Below are 17,772 nucleotides of genomic sequence, written 5' to 3' on the forward strand. Positions count from 1 at the left end.
GGAGGATGCTTTGAATTAATCAGTGGAGACAGATCAATAGAGACAGGCCAGTCCTCTTGCAAGACAGTGCTCAACCATGTCACAGAAACAACACTGCTCCAACTACAGAAGCTGGGCTTGGGAACTCGCTGTCATCTGCCTTATTCATCACACCTTGCACCAAGTGCTGAGGTGAGGCTGTGGATCACCTCTTCCAAGGAGAAAAATACTCAATTCTCAACAAGCTGTGGAAAGCTCCTTTTGTGATTTCACGATTTCATTGCCACTTGCGCTCCAGGCTGCTTCCCTGCTGGCATACACAAGCTCCCATTACGATGGCAAAACTGTGTTGATAGTTTAGACACACATTGGCTCATTGCACTGCTTCTCATTTGAGATATTGAAAGCTAAAGTTTTGATTTGAAATCTGACATTTCTTATATGATGAATTAAATACTTGTATAACTTGGGAAAATTATTTAAACAATGCCTTTGTGCCTTCATCTATAAAATGGGATAACTTACTTGTCTTGTGTGTTGCTTGGGAAATCAAATGAGTTTATATTTGTATGTGGCTTGGTATAGTGCCTGGAAACAAGCACAGTGTAAGTGTTTGTTTGTTACTAGGTATAGGGCTAAATAAGTTCATTAGTGACTGAAATTATAAAATTGCTTTTCTGCGTAGTAATGCATCATTACTTCAGATATGGTTTGTATTGTGTGGTAGGAGGAACAATGGGCAAGAGGGCACGGTCTTTTATATGTTGACTTTTTTAAACTTCTTAACGTTTATGAAAAAAAATTAAGCTATTTGAAATTTAAGGGAAAAGCATAACTTTGGAGAAAACTTTTAGAGTACTTTTGTAGCCTCTAATAGTGTATCAATTATATATATAATTTCTGTGGAATTAGTTGCTTACAATAAACATATAAATGCACCTACATGGGAGGAATATTTAATTCTTACATAGAAAAGATGATTCATATAAATATAGTATTCACTCTATCAAAAATTTACAGTGACATTTAGAATCACAAGAGTGGTACTTGTAGTGTTTACCAATATTAATCTAAGCTTCCATTTGCTAGAAAAAGGAATAATTCTGTGAGAGAGGATTTGAGTTCTTTAAGCAATTATTAGAATTCAGTATTGAAGTTCACATGTAGAAAATGGGCAGGAGGATTATTCAATCGTTACATAAATCAGTTTAGTTTTAGAAACATCTTAAATTGGTGATTTCACATATTTCATGTAGGAAAATGTCAAATGCATACATTTAAAGGACTGAACGTTTTCGTTCCCAACTTTATTGAAGTGTAATTGACAAGAATGTTTATATTTAAGATTTATGCCATAATTATTTAATATACATAGACATTGTGAATGATTGCCACAAACAAGCTAATTAACATCACAAGGACTTCACAGCTTCCCTTTTTTTTTTGGTATGTGTTGAGAACACTTCTTTGAACGTCTCTTAGCAAATTTCAAGTGTACAGTACATTATTATTAACTAGAATCATCCCACGCTTACATTAGCTCTCCAGAATTTATTCTTATAACTGAACATTTATACCATTTGGCCAACATCACTTACATCCAAAATTTTGAAACGTTAGCATAGAAACAGAGAATGGAATGGTAGACAGCAGAGACGAGGGGTTAGGGATAAAGGAGAGGGGGCATTTTAAAATTTAATTCTAAAATGTATTTTAAAATCAAAATTAATGGTGAGTCTTCCAAACTATCTGCAGGCTCTCATTTTTTTTTTTTTTTTTAATAACAGGGTAGGTCTACAGAGCTTTTATCATATAAAAAAATCTAGTCTTATTTGAAAAATGACAGAACAAGGAAATTAAGGATGAGGTGTTTCAATTGTGTTTATTTTCCATATTTATAAATTCAGATTTGCTTAAGCTTCTCTCAGTGAAAAATATGTTCATTCATTTGCTCATTCACTGAATAGTAAGCCCATTTTATGTGTTAGGGTTGGGGTAGCAACAGGCGTTATTTTGTTACATAAAACAGAAGTGGTATCTGTACTTAAGGATCTCAAAATCTGTTTGAGTAGATAGGTACTCTAATTACTTTGATTTAATCATTACCTATTTTATGCATGTATCAAAATATCACATGTACCCCAATTATTATGTAGCAATAAAAAATGCATCTTAAGAAACAGAAATTAAGGCCTCATGTGGGAGAAAAATAACTAGTGATGAAGTAAAATAAATATGTAATTATAAATTCTGCTAATATCACATGTACCTCAATTATTATGTAACAATAAAAAAATTTAAGAAACAGAAATTAAGACCCAGGGTTTGGGAAAATTAACTTGTATAATGATGGATGAAGTAAAATTAATATGTAATTATAAATTCTGCTAAGTGTTAAGAAATACCCAGACCAAGAGAACAAAGGAATGTGGAGGATCTATGCGCTAGTCGGGGTGGCTGCTGGGAGGGACTCACTTTGAAGCTGAACTCTCACGGGTGAGAAGGAGCTAGCTATGGCAGGTGCAGGCAGGGATAATGACGTATGGGGAGGCCCCAAGGCAAGAAAGCGTTTAGAGAACAGAGGTAGTGTGGCCAGAAGGTGGTGTCCACAGGTTTTGTTGGCTAACTGGGTGAGGGGCTGACAGCAGAAAGTGAAGCTTTGAGGGCAGGATTGCCAAAGAGCCCCCTCCGCAGGCAGAATGGTCATTGCGGCTGGTCTTTCTGCCACTGCACAATCTGGCTTCTGGTTCCATGCTTGTTCCTCTTTGGATTATTTGCTTTTCCTCTTTGGATTATTTAAGAGGTTTAGTATTCCTTAAAAGATAACTGAGTTTAAAATGGATGAACACATCAAATAGCTGGTGGTTGAAAAAATTAAATGGCTAGGTGTTGATTCATTGAGAGGCTGAGGTTTTGATGTTTTTCTGAGTAGGGTGTATCAGTGTCTGAGGGAGGAGAGATGTAGCTAGTCAGATGGTGGCATCTTTGGTCCTTACTCTTAAGAACTACCGAGCCATCTGTTTTCCATCTTTTCTTACCTCCGTTTTGTGCCGCCACAAGTACTTCAGACTGTAAACTGTCCAGATGGTGTTAGGATTCTAAGAAAGCTTCTTGAGTCTGAGCGGTTGCAGTGGAACAATCTATGTGAGACATGTTGAAATAGGTTTTAAACCTTTCTCACTTGGTGTTTTGGCAGGGTGTGAAACTTTGAATTTAATTCCAAGTTATCTAAGGTTTTTAATTTTTAACTAAATTTTTAATTTAATTCCAAGTTATCTAAGTTATCTAACCTTTCTTTTAGAAGATGCTGATTATACGAGTTCTGGTCGCTTTTTTGTCTGTTACTCTGCTCACGTTGCAAAAGGACTGAGCTTAATCCCACCACTTGTTCAGGCAGTTGCTTCTCTGTTAGTGCCGTATGTGCCTCTGTGTTAATGGCTGATCAATGGTAGAGAATGAAACCTTCTAGAACTTTCTCTGTAAAGTGTAAGGGCTGGTATAGGAGATAGAACTTAAGCATGTAAAAAAAAATACATATAGAAGTAGAGACTATGTTAAGGGCTGTGAGGAAAAGAGGAGTGTGTTTGAGTAAGTAACTTGGGATCTGTTTTGGATTGGACCATCAGGGAAGGAATTTCTGTGCCGAAAATTTAGGTGTGACTACAAAGAATGAGCTAGCAAAGGAAATAGAAGAAGAAATGGAAGGCCCTAAGGCCTCTATCTTCCTGCAGATGTTGGTTATTTTTATTTTGAAATGGAGGATTAAATGTGCCAGTGAACCCTGGCTTATCACTGTTCACAATGTTAGATGGGTGAAGACCCAAAGCTCAATCTTGATTTATTGAGTTACTGTTGGGTTGCGCAGGAAGATGTGTATTTGCCTGTCTTTAAGTATGGAAGAGATAAACTTGAAATGAGTTCAAAGTGATTAATCAGTGTGTAATCATCATGTGTCTGCTTAATATTTATTTACCTTTTAACTTTTAACGCTGAAGTACACTTGAGCTAGTAGAAGTAAAAACCACATCTCTGTAATAAATACTGTTGGGTGTTGTAGTGGGAAGAGACACAGACATTTAAAAGGAGGAAGAAGATGAGGAAATAAAAAGAGGGCTGGGTAGTCAGTTGTGGGCATATGATTTGAAGGTTTTTACGTGTTCTTATTCCTAATAAATTTAAGGTTGTGAAAGTATTCTCTATTTGATCAGATTTGCTCTGATTTTGTTTCAAGGAGAATAAATTTGCTAACAATTAACATGGGAGGCTGGTATTTCACTAGATGTGTGCTTGCAGAATTAGCCCAGGAGACAAGACTTTCCTGAAGTTTTTTACTATTGTCTAAATCCTTTAAAAGATACAAAAAGTTACAACAGTTCTTCAGTTGAACATATTAGATAACTATAGAAGCCAAAGGGAGACATGGTTGATGTTTACCTATTTGTTTAGAAATGATGTCTTTTTTTCTTCCAGTTTTTTTTTTTTTTTTTTTATTGGTGGGGATTCATTGAGGGTACAATAAGCCAGGTTACACTGATTTCATTTGTTAGGTAAAGTCCCTCTTGATTTTTTTTTTTTTTTAAATAGGAAATTAGTTTCTGTTTATTATCTGTCTTTAAGTATGGAAGAGATAAACTAAGGGCTAAAATTATCTAGATGCTGTACATTGAAACTGAGATCCATGTAATGCAGTAGTAGCTGAATTTTTGGCACCAGGAACCAGTTTCACGGACGATAATTTTTCTGTAGGCCTTGGGGGTGGTGAGACAGGGATGGGGAGGCAGAGGTCAGGTAGTGAGGCTGCGTGGTGAGGTTTCTAGCCAGCCGAGGACAGCTACTGTCTGTGGCCGGGTTGGGGACTGTGGATGTAGAGAGGGTAGAGTTAGGATGAAACCAGTAGTATTGCTTGACTTCTGGGAAGGGAAACGAAACAAACAAAAAAATAAGTGTAAGTAGAAAGTAGTTCTTCGCTCTTTACTAACACAGTTAGAAAAATAGTTGTTTTCTCTCTTATGACTGAATAGGGAGCATACATTATTTTGCTTTTGTTTTTCATGTCAATAACCATTTTAAATGGCATTTGTCTTTTATATGATAGTCTTTCAAAAATAATGTTTCATTGAATTTTGAATGATCAGAATGAATATATTTGGGCTAAGCTCTTCGGCTAATGTAATCAATATCAAATATTTTAGGACTAAACCACTTGAGTATCAGTTTTTTAAATTCCCAGTCAACTGACAAAGTGTTACTGTACATGTGTTTTCTGTGTGCCGTGGCCAGTACTGTATAGCATCATAGCCTGTTTTTGTCTACCCTGTTTAACAGCAAATGGGAATATGTTTACATGGTTACATTACAAGTGCATTTAAAATCCAAGTTCATGGTAGTTGACTCTAAAATAACTATTTCATATGTTTTGCAGAAAACGCATGTTTCAGAAGAGATGGGTGAAATTTGATGGACTTAGCATTTCTTACTACAATAATGAGAAGGTAAATACACTTTACAATTTTCAAAGATCGCTTGATGAATGCTGAGAGCACTTCAGTGAACTAAGCTTGTCATTTGGTTTTCAAGAATAGGAGGTGGCTTATAAACATGAAAGGAATTTAAATAGGGTAAAAATCAATCTTTTTTACTCTTTTCATAATTTAACTTTTCTTTGACATATAAAATTTGAATTCTCTTTTACTTAGCTATCTAACGGTTATTTGCAGAGTATTTTCTATAAACCTTGGGAGCTCCTAAGAGTAGTATGAAGCTGAAGAAGCAATTGCCCTTACCCTCGCGAGCACGCAGGGGTGTGTACAGTTGGCACTAGGAGAGAGGCAGGGAGATGTTGCTTCACCAGGGATTGGAGGGAGACATTGATGTGAAATTTTGTTTACCATACACCTGGAAGAAAGGGGATTGCCTCTATATATACAAACTAGAGGGAAACAAGGACTTGTTAGCAGAGAATGGGAGATGCCCAGATGGGAAATGTGGACCACATTTAGTATAATGGAGTAGTTTTGTCCCTTTGGATCAGGTAAAAAAGACATAGGGAAAACAAAGTTGAGAAGGAATTAAAGTTCATTGAGTCTTAAGTGTTATGGGAAGATGGTTACAATGTATTCTTTCAGCGGTTGAGTCTTAATGAGGTGAGGTGGAGTTTTGATCATACCCTTCCTGTTAGGTATAAGCATGTCTTTATTCTTAGGTGATGAAGGCTGAAAAATGAGGGCATTCTGGGTCATTTTAGCTGCAGATGTTTTTCAGATGTTGCCTATCTTTCTGTATTTATATTTGTACACACTTATATTTATTGGCACATGTGCACAGTTAGCTAAAACAAATTCTGAAGATGTAATCAGTTTTGAAATCTAGATGGCAAATATATGGGTGCTCCTTGCAATGTTCTTTTAACTTCTTTGTTTGGATATTTTCTTAATAAACAGTTGGAATTAACAAATATACTACCATATGTTCAGATAACTAAAATCAGGTGATTTTTTTTTTTTGTTGTTGTTGTAACTATACTTTTTTGTTATATACTTAAAGTCTTAATCCAGTTTTCTTATTTATAGCACATAATCTAACATTATTTTCCCTTTATTTAGAGATTTCCGTAGACATAATGGATATTTTTGTTGTATCTGTGGTTTGAATGAAGATTTAGATTTCCTTTCTTATACGTTACTTCTCCAGTGCTGCAGGACAGAAGAATATGTGCTTTTACTCTTTATTTATTTTTAATTTCACATTAGTGTGAGGGTACCAACAATTAGATTATAGTGTTTGTATTTGTTGAGTAGAGACCCTGGTATAGTTTTGTCCCACACCCAGGAGGTGTGACCTTGTACCCTTACATCGTGCTCATGAGACGGAAGCACACCCAGCCCCCTCCTTCCTCCCTCATCCCCCTGCTCCCCACCTTGAGTTGATTGGAGTTTTTCTCTTGGGTGGGTATGCATTAGATTGTCTGCTGGTTTCATGTTAGTATTGAGTACATTGGATTCTTGCTTCTCCATTCTTGTGATGCCTTACTAAGAAGAATGTGTTTCAGCTCCACCCAGGTTAATACAAAAGATGTGAAGTCTCCAACTTTTTATGGCTGGTGTACTAATACCACAGTTTAATGAATCCATTCCAGGGTTGATGGGCATTTACGCTTTAAACAGAAAGTAGTGCCTATTACAACACAGCACACACCAAATGCTTTATTGCCAAGACTAATAGAAGGTTTAAGAGAAGGATTTGTTATGTGGTTTCACTTTGCCGTGAACCAAATTAAGCATCAGGTGAGTTGGAGTAAACCTCTTTGAGGTTTATAAGATGATTGGATGAGTGCTTTTTTAAAATCTTGTTTTCTGCTTTAGCTGTGTTCAGTCTGCTTGTGCATTTGAATGTTGAGATAATTTCTATGCCTAGGGAAAGTAGAAGATAGTTTGCTCATCTTACGGAATCTAACTGCTGTTTTTTTTTTTTTTTTCCCTTTTCTGGTTGAGTTGAAGAAGAAAATTATCCAGTCGTGAGACTGGCTTCCATGCCATAAATCTCTCTGTTGGTGGTTGAACCATTCTTCCCATTTGAGAGAGAATTTCTAGTAAATGTGTCCAACTGGACTATTTTTCTCTTTCTCTTCATATGTCCTATTAAAGATTATCTCACCTGCAGCAAAGAGAAGAGAGCTTATTACATTTTTAGATATTGATGCAATAAACATGATTCAAGCTTAGTGTGAAGTTGAGATTAAAAGTTTATATTAAAGTGAGTTATTACAAATAATTTAGCTTCTCAACTTTTAAAAGAAGTATTTCCTTGTCATTTCATCTATTTACTATTCATATGATTGGTTTCATTTGGGCAAAATATAAAATTACCAGGGTGAATGTTTCCTAAAAATAAGCACAGTTTCTGTTGTGACCCTTCTGACAAAAGGTATACCTAAGAGTGGCTGGAAAAGTTACTATTTGGGCCTGGTGTGCTATTTTAGTGGCTCTGTGGGCAAAGCAGTTGAGTCTTTTGATATTTAAATGTTCACTTGAGGACCCTGTGGTTGGGCAGTGGAGGAGTGGGGGATAGTCTGCAGAGGCCCCCATTGCCCTAGTTTCCTCCCACTTTTCTCAATGCTGCCCAATCATATCTTTGCAAGGACTTCATTGTATCACAGAAAATGGTATTATCCCACAGTCTTGAGATCTCATCTTCTTCTGAGAAATTTGTCTCACCCCCCTTCTCACTCAGCTGTGGTCAAAATTGCCCCGTGGTCATTCCATTGTCTGAAACTGGTAGATGATAAATGACAGACTTGACCTAGATATCAATGTCATCTTATAGGCTCAAGGGATACTTTGAAATTTCTTTCTTTGGGGAAAATTTTATACTCTCAAAAATGCAGGCATCTCGAGTCTATCATTTGAGTATTCCACCCCCCACCCCCCACAATTGGCTTTATCTTGAGTTGTTAGAAGAGAAATACAAAGGCAGTTCTATAGTGTTAAAAATTATGAGATTTATTTTAGGATCTTATATAATATATGAGACTTTAGGGAAAGTATAACTTCCTGATGTTAAAGTGACATAGCATTTTACTTGTGCATATTTTGATCACCTGGGAATTTTTTTTTATCCTATTACTCTACCACAAGTACTTACTTGACAATATAATATATCATTGTTACAGGCATATAATTTATTTTTATAAGGAATTGTTTTTTAGACTCTTTAATGAAATCCAGGGGAAAGAGAATCTTTTTATTCCTTTTCCCCATCCCCCATAATACCGCTTGAGTGCTCTCTATGAAAAAGGTTAATGTTAGCCAACAAATAGTTAATTATCTCAATAGGGATATATTTTTATAAGCTCCTTTAATTATTATGCAAACTAAAATCCAAGATAGGACATCTAGGGGATGAACTGTAAATGTTTTTGGACATTCTGAATTTCCTCCTGTCCCCTCACATTGTCCCCCAAAGATACTAGGCCCCTTCCCACCCCCTCAGGTGCAGACCATGGGAAGATGGCCTTCTTTTCAGTTCCTAGAGCATTCAATGGTTTACATTTGGCCTTGAATTGTCCTGTTAATCTACTCCCATTTTCGGGTTTCCTTTGTGAAGTCAGTCTTATCATGTATTTCCCTGTGATGATCTTTTTAAGCAATGTCTGAGCACAACTCTGGGAAACTAGGACGTGTCTTTCCCTGTATTTTCCCCTCTGGGTTTTTATTTTTCCATCTGATCTTTCCTAGACAATGCCATCCATCAAAATCCTGTGCAGACTTTCCCCCATGAACCTTTATTTTCTCTAACTGTATGGCATTTGAACAATCTTATGTAGTAAAGTTTAGAAGGACAAGAAGGCCAAAGTAGGGGGATAGGTCAGGAGCCTGTTGCAGGAAGCCAGGCATTGATTTAGCAGAGTGTAGACTTATGTAGAGGCCAATGAATTTCAAAAAGTACTAAAAACGAGCCACTGGAGTTGGTTATAAATGTGACTGGACATAGCGTTCATTTGTAAAATGCTTCCATAGTGCCAACTATTACATGTGAAAGGTGGTGAGGGAAAAAGAAGACCTGAAGCCTATTCGGGGAGACTGTATTGATCCAATAATCACACGGGTCAATATAAAGCCTCCATTTAAATTATAGTTAGCATTGCTATCTAGGAGAAGTCCAGGTAGCTATTAGCTTAAATTCAGATTATTTGCCCAGGTAAGGATGAGCTAAGCGTCTGATCAAAAAGACTTTCTTCAGGAGGGAATGTTTATGCTGAAATGTGAAGACTGAGGAGGCAGCACTATGTAAAGGTGGGTGTGAAGAATATTTTCCTTGCAGAGCAAATTGTGAATGTAAAGGTGCTTGTCTGGGCAGCAACGTGACAGGTCACAGAACCTCAAGAAAGCCAGTGTGACTAGAATTCAGAGTTGGTAAGTGGGAGGGAGGAAGTGAACCCTGAGGATGGAGGAGAGTCCAAGTTATGTGAGTGCAAAGAACCACAGGTCAAAGACTATTCTGTCCTGTTTCAGACTGATTCACTAGAAGAGCGATGTTTTAATGGGCAAAATGGATAGAGGGATGGTAGGTCTTCAGGTAGTAATAAACTGTTTTAAAGTTTGTGGTATGGGACAGTTACATTTACAATGATGACTTGAAAGATGTATTGAAGATGAATGAACTGTACGGGTAAGGGAGAGAGAGATTTTAGATTACTCTGCATAACGCTGGTAGAAGTGGAAGACATTCTGTTAAGTGAAATAAGTGAGGAATAGAAAATTCAGCATCGTATGTTCTCTATCATATTTCTTAGACATTTGCTTAAAAAAAAGTTGGTCCCAGGGAAGTGAAAAATAGTACAGAGAAGTCTAGAGATTGGAAAGATAGGCAGAAGGAGAGGATCGGGTGAGATTTTTAAAAAGATGTAAAATTATAGCTACTTGGGAATAATTTCTAGTGTCCTGTGGCATTATAAGATGATTGTAGTTACCAATAATAGTTTCAAATACCTAGAGGGAGGATAGTGTATGTCCTCAGAGAAATGATAAGTGATGAAATGATGGCTATGATAATTACCATGCTCTAATCACTATATTGTAGATGTATTGCAATGTGACTGTGTGCCCCATATATGTATACAATTGTTATACATCAATTAAAAAATTTAAAAAAGGAAAGAGCTTTTCTTAGGGAGAAAAGATAAAACAATAAAAAAGTAGAAAATAAGAAGAAGTAAGTTATTTTAAGTTGCTTATTTCTTGACACCTTAAATGAGGTTGTCTATTGATTTTCCTAAGTAATAGTTTAATTATGATATTCAGTTTTTGGCTGCACAAGAGAATATAGGAAATAACACTGCCTTCATGATGGTGGTACTTAAATAGCATTAAAGAATGGATAGGATTCTTACGGATACCTAAAGTCAAGGATGGGAAATTGGAACAGAGCCAGTGAAGGAGAAGAAATTGTTAAAGAACTAAATCACTTTGGCAGAGTATATGGTCAACTAGCAGAGGAGGATAACCCTAGCAGAGGGCTGACAATAATTGTCCCTTACTGGTCCCTAAGTTAGGAGTTTACAACTGGAAGGGATATAAACTTGGTCCTTGCTCTCTGCATGGAATGGGTCAGAACCTCCTTTTTCTAAGAAGGTAGAAACTTGGGACCCACTCAGAAGTGAGGGTTCTGGGGACAATGCTGTGAATGAAAGAGGAAAAACACCTTAAGGATGTGTCCAAACTCTTCTGATGTTCAAGACCCTCCGTAACGTGGCCTCATCATCTCTTTGATTCCACGTTGTTATCTTTTTATTTCTCTACTTCACACTTCCAGTGTTCAGTCTGTTTGGCCAGAATCACCTCCACCCACTTGTCTATTTGGTTAAAGTCAGGGGGGTCTCAAGTCAGGCTCAAATGCCACCAGGTTTGTAAGAATTTTGGGGCTCTTCGAACGTAGGGACTTTCTGAATTTTCTTTCTAACACAGAATCCAGTAAATATTATGCCCTTAGTGTAAATGGTTGAGATGGTGGGGTGGTCATCATGCCAAGTGATCAAGAGGGTCTAGGAAGTTGAAGATTAGGAATAAGTTAATCCAAGTGCAAAGAATGACCATGTCGAGCAAAATTGTAATATGTATATACTGATTGCAAACAGCAAAATCCATCTTTTTTTTCACTGATTAGTCACTGGAGAATAAAAATAACATGATATAATGTGATATTAGGATAATTATCATAAAATCATTGAGTAATACGATTAATCGATTATATCCAACAAGTTTTGTAGTTATGTTTTCGTTTTCAGTGTGTAATGGCATAGTTCTGAAATGGTTCGGTGACAGTACCCGTTGTGGCCAGCAGATGCCTGCAAACACCATGAAATCATTTTGACCAGATTGTTTTAAATATCACGTTGTGGTTTTTTGAACTACATATTGCTAGTTTAGTAGAATTGTGTGTATTTTTTTTTTCCTTCTTAATTCCAGATGAAGAGAAAATTGAAAAGACATCTCATTTAAAGGGACATTTAAAAGTTTCTTTTCTTGGGTATTAGATTATAATAGTATTTGCGCAAACATTATCTGTATGTCATTTTTAAAACTTCATAATTTGAAATTATGAAGGAGAAGCCTTATAAATACTATTCCATTCTTTTCTTTATATAAGATCAAGAGAATTTAATTTTCACGAGTCATCTTTATATTTTTCTGTAACCAACACAGGAGATGTATTCAAAAGGAATAATTCCACTTTCTGCTATATCAACAGTACGAGGTCAAGGAGACAACAAGTTTGAAGTTGTTACAACACAAAGAACTTTTGTTTTTAGAGTAGAAAAAGAAGGTAAGATTATTTCTTTATCTCTGTAAACCACAATCATTAATTTCTGTTGAATCACATTAAAAAATGAATGCCTTGAAGGCTATGTTAACCAGTTTGATGAATGTATTTCAAATTGTATATAAAACCAGCACATTGTACCCCACCATTACATTAATGTACACAGCTATGATTTAATAAAAAAAAAATTAAACAAGACATGTTAAGAAGCCTTTAAATATATTTTAAATAATGTATTTTTTTAAATTTGCAAATGCATATTAAAAACATAAATTGGTAAGTTTTTGTTTACTGTTTTTTAATGGAACAAAAATGCAAAGACTTAGGGCACATCCTTAATTGTCAAGGACTCTTAAAAGTTTTGGGTCTATAGTAGTGGAAAAAAGACAAACTCAGTTTTTATGGAACTTGCATTTTGAGGTATTGGCTTGTTTTAATGTAAAATAGTTGTTTAATATGCAAAAACAAATTTTCTACTAAAAGGTTGTCTTTTGGAAGTTTATGCATGGTAGGTCTTAGCTGACTGCAGGCACCGTAATCATTTTATTAGGGATATGGAGCATCTTCTATATTTCATGAGTTTTTTATCTACATCTCTACATCAGCCACTGGTCACTTGATGGTAAAAATTTATCTAAGTATGGCATGGGTTTTCTGAATCACATTTACAAGTGTACAGAGGAATCTTTTCTGAATTTTGTTTCATGGGGGAGGGAGGCATCAGAGGAACTAAAAATTCTGTTTGTTTTGTTTGACTATCATATCATTATAAATCTCAGTAGCTTCAAATAATATAGGTAAGGCCTTCTCATGAATTAAAAAAATTTGGATTTAACTCATTTAAAATATGCTTTTATTTAGTTATAGATGTATAATTCAATTTAATTTTCAGAAGTACGTTTTGGTGCTTAATTGAGCAATAATGGGGTGAATAATTTACTAAATACTGGGTATTTAGTGTATTATTAGCCACATACCCGGCTAAATTGTTCATTTTCACAACAGTCTTATGAAATAGGTAGCATTACAATTACTATCTCATACTACAGATAAGAGTATTCACCACCAGTCGAAAACTGCCGCGGTGTTAACTGTCATGGGACAACATTGGCCTCTGTATTAAACTCTTAGATTCTTAGAACATACGGTGGGCATGACCAAGAGAAAGCTTTCAGTGTCTATTCTGTGTCGCTCGCATTGCTACTTGGGATTAATGGATTTGTTTCCGCTTGCCTTTGCACTGGAGAAGCTTTTTTCAGACTGGATTACTACCCATTTGTGAGTTCAACTTCCTGGTATATGATGGTAGCAAACCTTTTCCCTCCTCCTCCCCCCAAGTACCCCAAAACATAAAATAAAATAAGAAATATCGACGTTCATTGCTTATAAAAGGTGTTATATTATGAAACAGATCTATGTATATACTGTATAAGTGTGTGACAAAAAGTTTGTTATTTTGAAGCCAATGTTGCATGAAAACTATAGCCCTAGAGCAAGGGTCAGCAAACCGTGGTCTGCAACGCACATCTGGCCAGGTGCCTGCATTTATAAGTAAAATATTGTTAGCTCACAGCCGTTCTCATTATTTACATGTTTTAGGGCAGTTTTGAGCCTCAGTGTGCATCAAATAGTTGTGGCAGAGGCTGTGACCAGGAGAGCCTAGTATTTTTACTATCTGGACCTTTGTAGAGAAACAGTTTTTCAGCCTCTGTCCTAGAATTGCATGCGTGATGAGCAGTTTTGTGAAACATTGAAATTCAGACACAGGTCCTCATTTGACTTTTGTGTGCAATCCCAGTTTTTCTGCATCTCTTGAAACGTGTGGCACTGCGTCCTTGACTGGCTTTCACAGCGTCTTTCTTTCCACTTTGGTCTCCGCTACCCTGAAAGGTCACTGGCTGCTTCTTTGAGGTGTTTCTACCTCCCTCTTGGCCTCTCAGAGCAGTTTTCACATATGCCACGTAGCCTGCACTTTCAGACAGATTATTAAATAGAGCTTCTAACTTGTGTGAAAATCTGTTTAGCCATATTTACTAGGCACAGTAAAAGTTAAACACATGTTATTTAAGTAAAAGGTAGTCAACTCACACGTGTTTGAAAGTTACATGTTCATAATTGACCAAGAGACCCTTTAGTGGCATATAGTTCATCTTTGTGATGTAAACTTAGTGCAATATAAGGCTTTCATTAACTTTTGGTATAAATGTATTGTTTGTCAAATAAGTTGTAGGACATTAATTTTTGAGATCATGGAAATAGTGCTTCATTAAAAACCAAAGTTGGGGTGGTGCCTGTGGCTCAAGGAGCAGGGTGCTGGCCCCATATACTGGGGGTGGCAGGTTAGAGGCCAGCCCCAGCCAAAACTGCAAAAAAAAAAAAAAAAAAACCAAAAAAAAAAAAAACAAAACAGAAGCTGTATCCACAAGGAATTGCTGAGTCAGTTATTTTGATCAAAAGTCATTTTTATTAGGTCATTAAATATGAAATGTCTGATTTTTAATCAAAAGTTCAGTTTGTTTAGATCTCAAATAAAAGCAGTACAGTTAATCAAAGTGCACGGCTAAATTTTCGACACAGTTTTGCCATTTGAATGGTAGTCTGTGTACACCAGCAGCAAAGAAGCCTGGAGAGCAAGTGGTGATCAAATTGCAAAAGGCATTTTCCACAGCTTGGTGAGAATTGAATGTTTTTCCTTGGAAGAGGTGGTCCAAAGCCTCAAAGAAGCGGTTGTAGGTTGGTGCAAGGTCTGATGAATACGGCAGATGACAGAGAGTTTCCAAGCCCATTGTCATTTTTGCAAGGTGGTTGAGTGTTGTCTTGCAGGACGATTGGCCTACCTCTGCCGACCAGTCTTGGCTGCTGAATCCCAGCATCCTCAACGTGTCGTTCAGTTGGTTGCAGTGGACATCTGGTGTAGTCGGCAGATAAGTTTTCCTGAAGCTGCAGTGGACAATCCCAGCCCTGGGCCAACACTTAGACACCATTAGCTTTTTTTTTTTTTTTTTAATGACCATTTGGTTTGGACTGTGTTGTAGCACTTCATCTTTATCCAGCCATTGTGCTGAATGCTTGTGATTGTCAAGAATGTATTTTTCATTCCATGTAACAATACGGTGTAGAAATCATTCACCATTACGTTGTCGTGACAGCAAAGAAAGGCAAACGTGGAGATATCTCTCTTGAGCTCTTTCAATTCACATGGAACCCGTGTATGCAGCTTTTTACCCTGCTCATTTGTTTCAGATTGTCCGATATTGTTGGGACAGTAGCATTAAACCTTGCTGCTAATTCACACATAGGTTGAATTCAGCTCATCATTACCCACCTTGGTCTCATGTCCTCCATGTGGTTCATTTTCAAGATCCAAAGCACCAGAAGGGAACTTCTCAAACCATCCATGTACTGTGCATTCATCAGCTACATTTCCCCAAACATTTCATTGATATTTTGAGCTGTCTGTGCTGCCTTAGTTCCAGGATGGAACTCACATGTGTAAATAAAAGGGATTTTTGACTTACCTGCAGTTTCACAAAAATTGACCCTCCTAAAAAATTTGAAAGATAATCCTAAGCCAAAGTGTGCATTTGCAAAAAAGAAGATATAAAAAAATCTAAACCAAAAAAGCAAAACAAGATGTGTCAAAATCAAATGTAAGAGATCTGTCAAACTTAGTACTTAAGGAAATTGGATATTTCTTACTTAATATCTTTAACATAGTGAAAAACTCACATTTTTAGACTAGTACATATTGAAGTTTGTGGGTATATTGCATATATGTTTACATATGTACCTATATATTATAGAAGCTTCAACAATATACTATAATAAATGTGTTTTATTCTGTTTTTTTCTTCTATAGATAAAATGATCATTTTGTGGGAAGTGGGAAATATAGTGGCTTATGAAAAATTGGACTGTCTGAACTTTAAGTTAAAGTTTGCTTCAGTTGAGTGAAGAAGCAAAATCAAAGTTTAGAACAGAAAGGGGAATGGTTTGACCTCTTAACAGAGATGAATTCTTCTTTTTTGATTAAAAAGGTTTAAGTGACGTAAGCAGCAGTCACTGTCTTTAAGTTGTGAGCACACTGGCCCTGCTCAGGTAGGATTACCATTTTGTATCTTTTCTCTGCATATTTCTAAGGCTTCAGTCCCTCCAAATATTGTAGTGAAATATTTTCATTCTTGTATTCGAAAGTGAATTATTTTGAAATAATAACATTTTAAAACTACTCTTCACCGAGGGAAAGATTTGGGGTGACTCCTCTTCTGAAATGGAACCTCTGGGATCGGTCGGAGGGTCCTAACAGTTGATGATCTCACTGGTTAGTTTGTATCCTTGTGTGAGCTGTGGTCACACACGCAGATGTGCCATTTGACAAAGGTGATGTTTTGAGGGGGCAGTTCTCATGGTTAGAAGACAGCTTAAGATTTCTGAGCGGCAGTCCCTTTCAGGGCCATTTTTCAGCATGAACTTTCAGCTGCAGATTCTGTGTCTGTGCCCACCTTAGTAGATTCTAGATGCCTCAGAAACAGGCAAGCATGTCATGTTCTCTCAATTCTCTTTTTATGATATAAAGTTTTTTTTTTTAATTAAAAATAGGTAAAACGCATAAAGAGTACCTAGCCTAAGAACCATATAAATTCCCCTTAGTTGTTTTGGAAGCAGCCTTCTATCTCTTTGCAATCTTCATTGGTCAAGCAAAGCATTGAGCATTTTCTGTCTCTACTTTGTTACCCTACTTAACACCATTCATGGTGGTTGGCTGAGTGTCTTCTTTAAAGACTTCACATGTCATTTTGGAAGTTTTTGGTATTTCATGAACTTGCTACGCTCCTGCATTCCTTCTAACATACTGTATTGCGGGGCCTTAAGTTTGATGTTGAGGCAGATCTCATGGTTTTAAGGTGCCTTTAGCCACCTACGTATCTCAACGCAGGTGCTGAACAACATCTCAAACTTCACGTGTCCTAATTCCTATTTCTGTCCTCTCCACCTCTTCCCTGTAATACTCTAATGTTCTTCATTTCAGTAAATAGAAGTCCGAGGTGCTTAGGCCTCCAGTAAATAGATGTCCCCCTGTGTTGTTCCTGAAGTGTGGAGTCATCTTAAATCTTTTCCTTCTCTCCTATCTCACATCCGGTCCATCAGCAAATCTTGGCAGTTTGACTTTGAAAATGTGTCTGAACTCTGACCAGTTCTCAATACCTCCACTGCACTGATACCACTCTACTACGAGCTGCCCCCTCCCTCTGAATATTTTATTCACCTCTATTGATCAGCTATATTCGTATTTTCAGCACAGTTTTGTCAGATTCACCAGGAGAATCAGGTCATGTCACTCTGCTTCATAGGCTCCACCGTCTGTCTTACTGAGAGCCAAGTACTTACGATGTCCAGATGTACCTACAAGATCTGGTTCTGGTCACCCTGTGCTATATGTTATCTCATTGTGTTTGTTTCTGTGCATTAAATTAT

At 36.7% G+C, this 17,772-nt stretch overlaps 1 protein-coding gene across 3 annotated transcripts in view; it reads left to right on the forward strand.

Moving 5' to 3' along the window:
- ARAP2 (ArfGAP with RhoGAP domain, ankyrin repeat and PH domain 2) overlaps positions 1-17,772 on the forward strand; it is a 187,804-nt gene that overhangs the window by 48,281 nt on the left and 121,751 nt on the right. For all 3 annotated transcript variants that reach the window (XM_053578074.1, XM_053578076.1, XM_053578077.1), the window contains 2 exons: positions 5,402-5,471; positions 12,180-12,300. In XM_053578074.1, coding sequence (XP_053434049.1) covers positions 5,402-5,471; positions 12,180-12,300 — 191 coding nt within the window. The remainder of the gene's footprint in view (positions 1-5,401; positions 5,472-12,179; positions 12,301-17,772) is intronic.

The sequence above is a fragment of the Nycticebus coucang genome, chromosome 23 (genome assembly GCF_027406575.1).
Source record: "Nycticebus coucang isolate mNycCou1 chromosome 23, mNycCou1.pri, whole genome shotgun sequence".
NCBI lineage: Eukaryota > Metazoa > Chordata > Mammalia > Primates > Lorisidae > Nycticebus > Nycticebus coucang.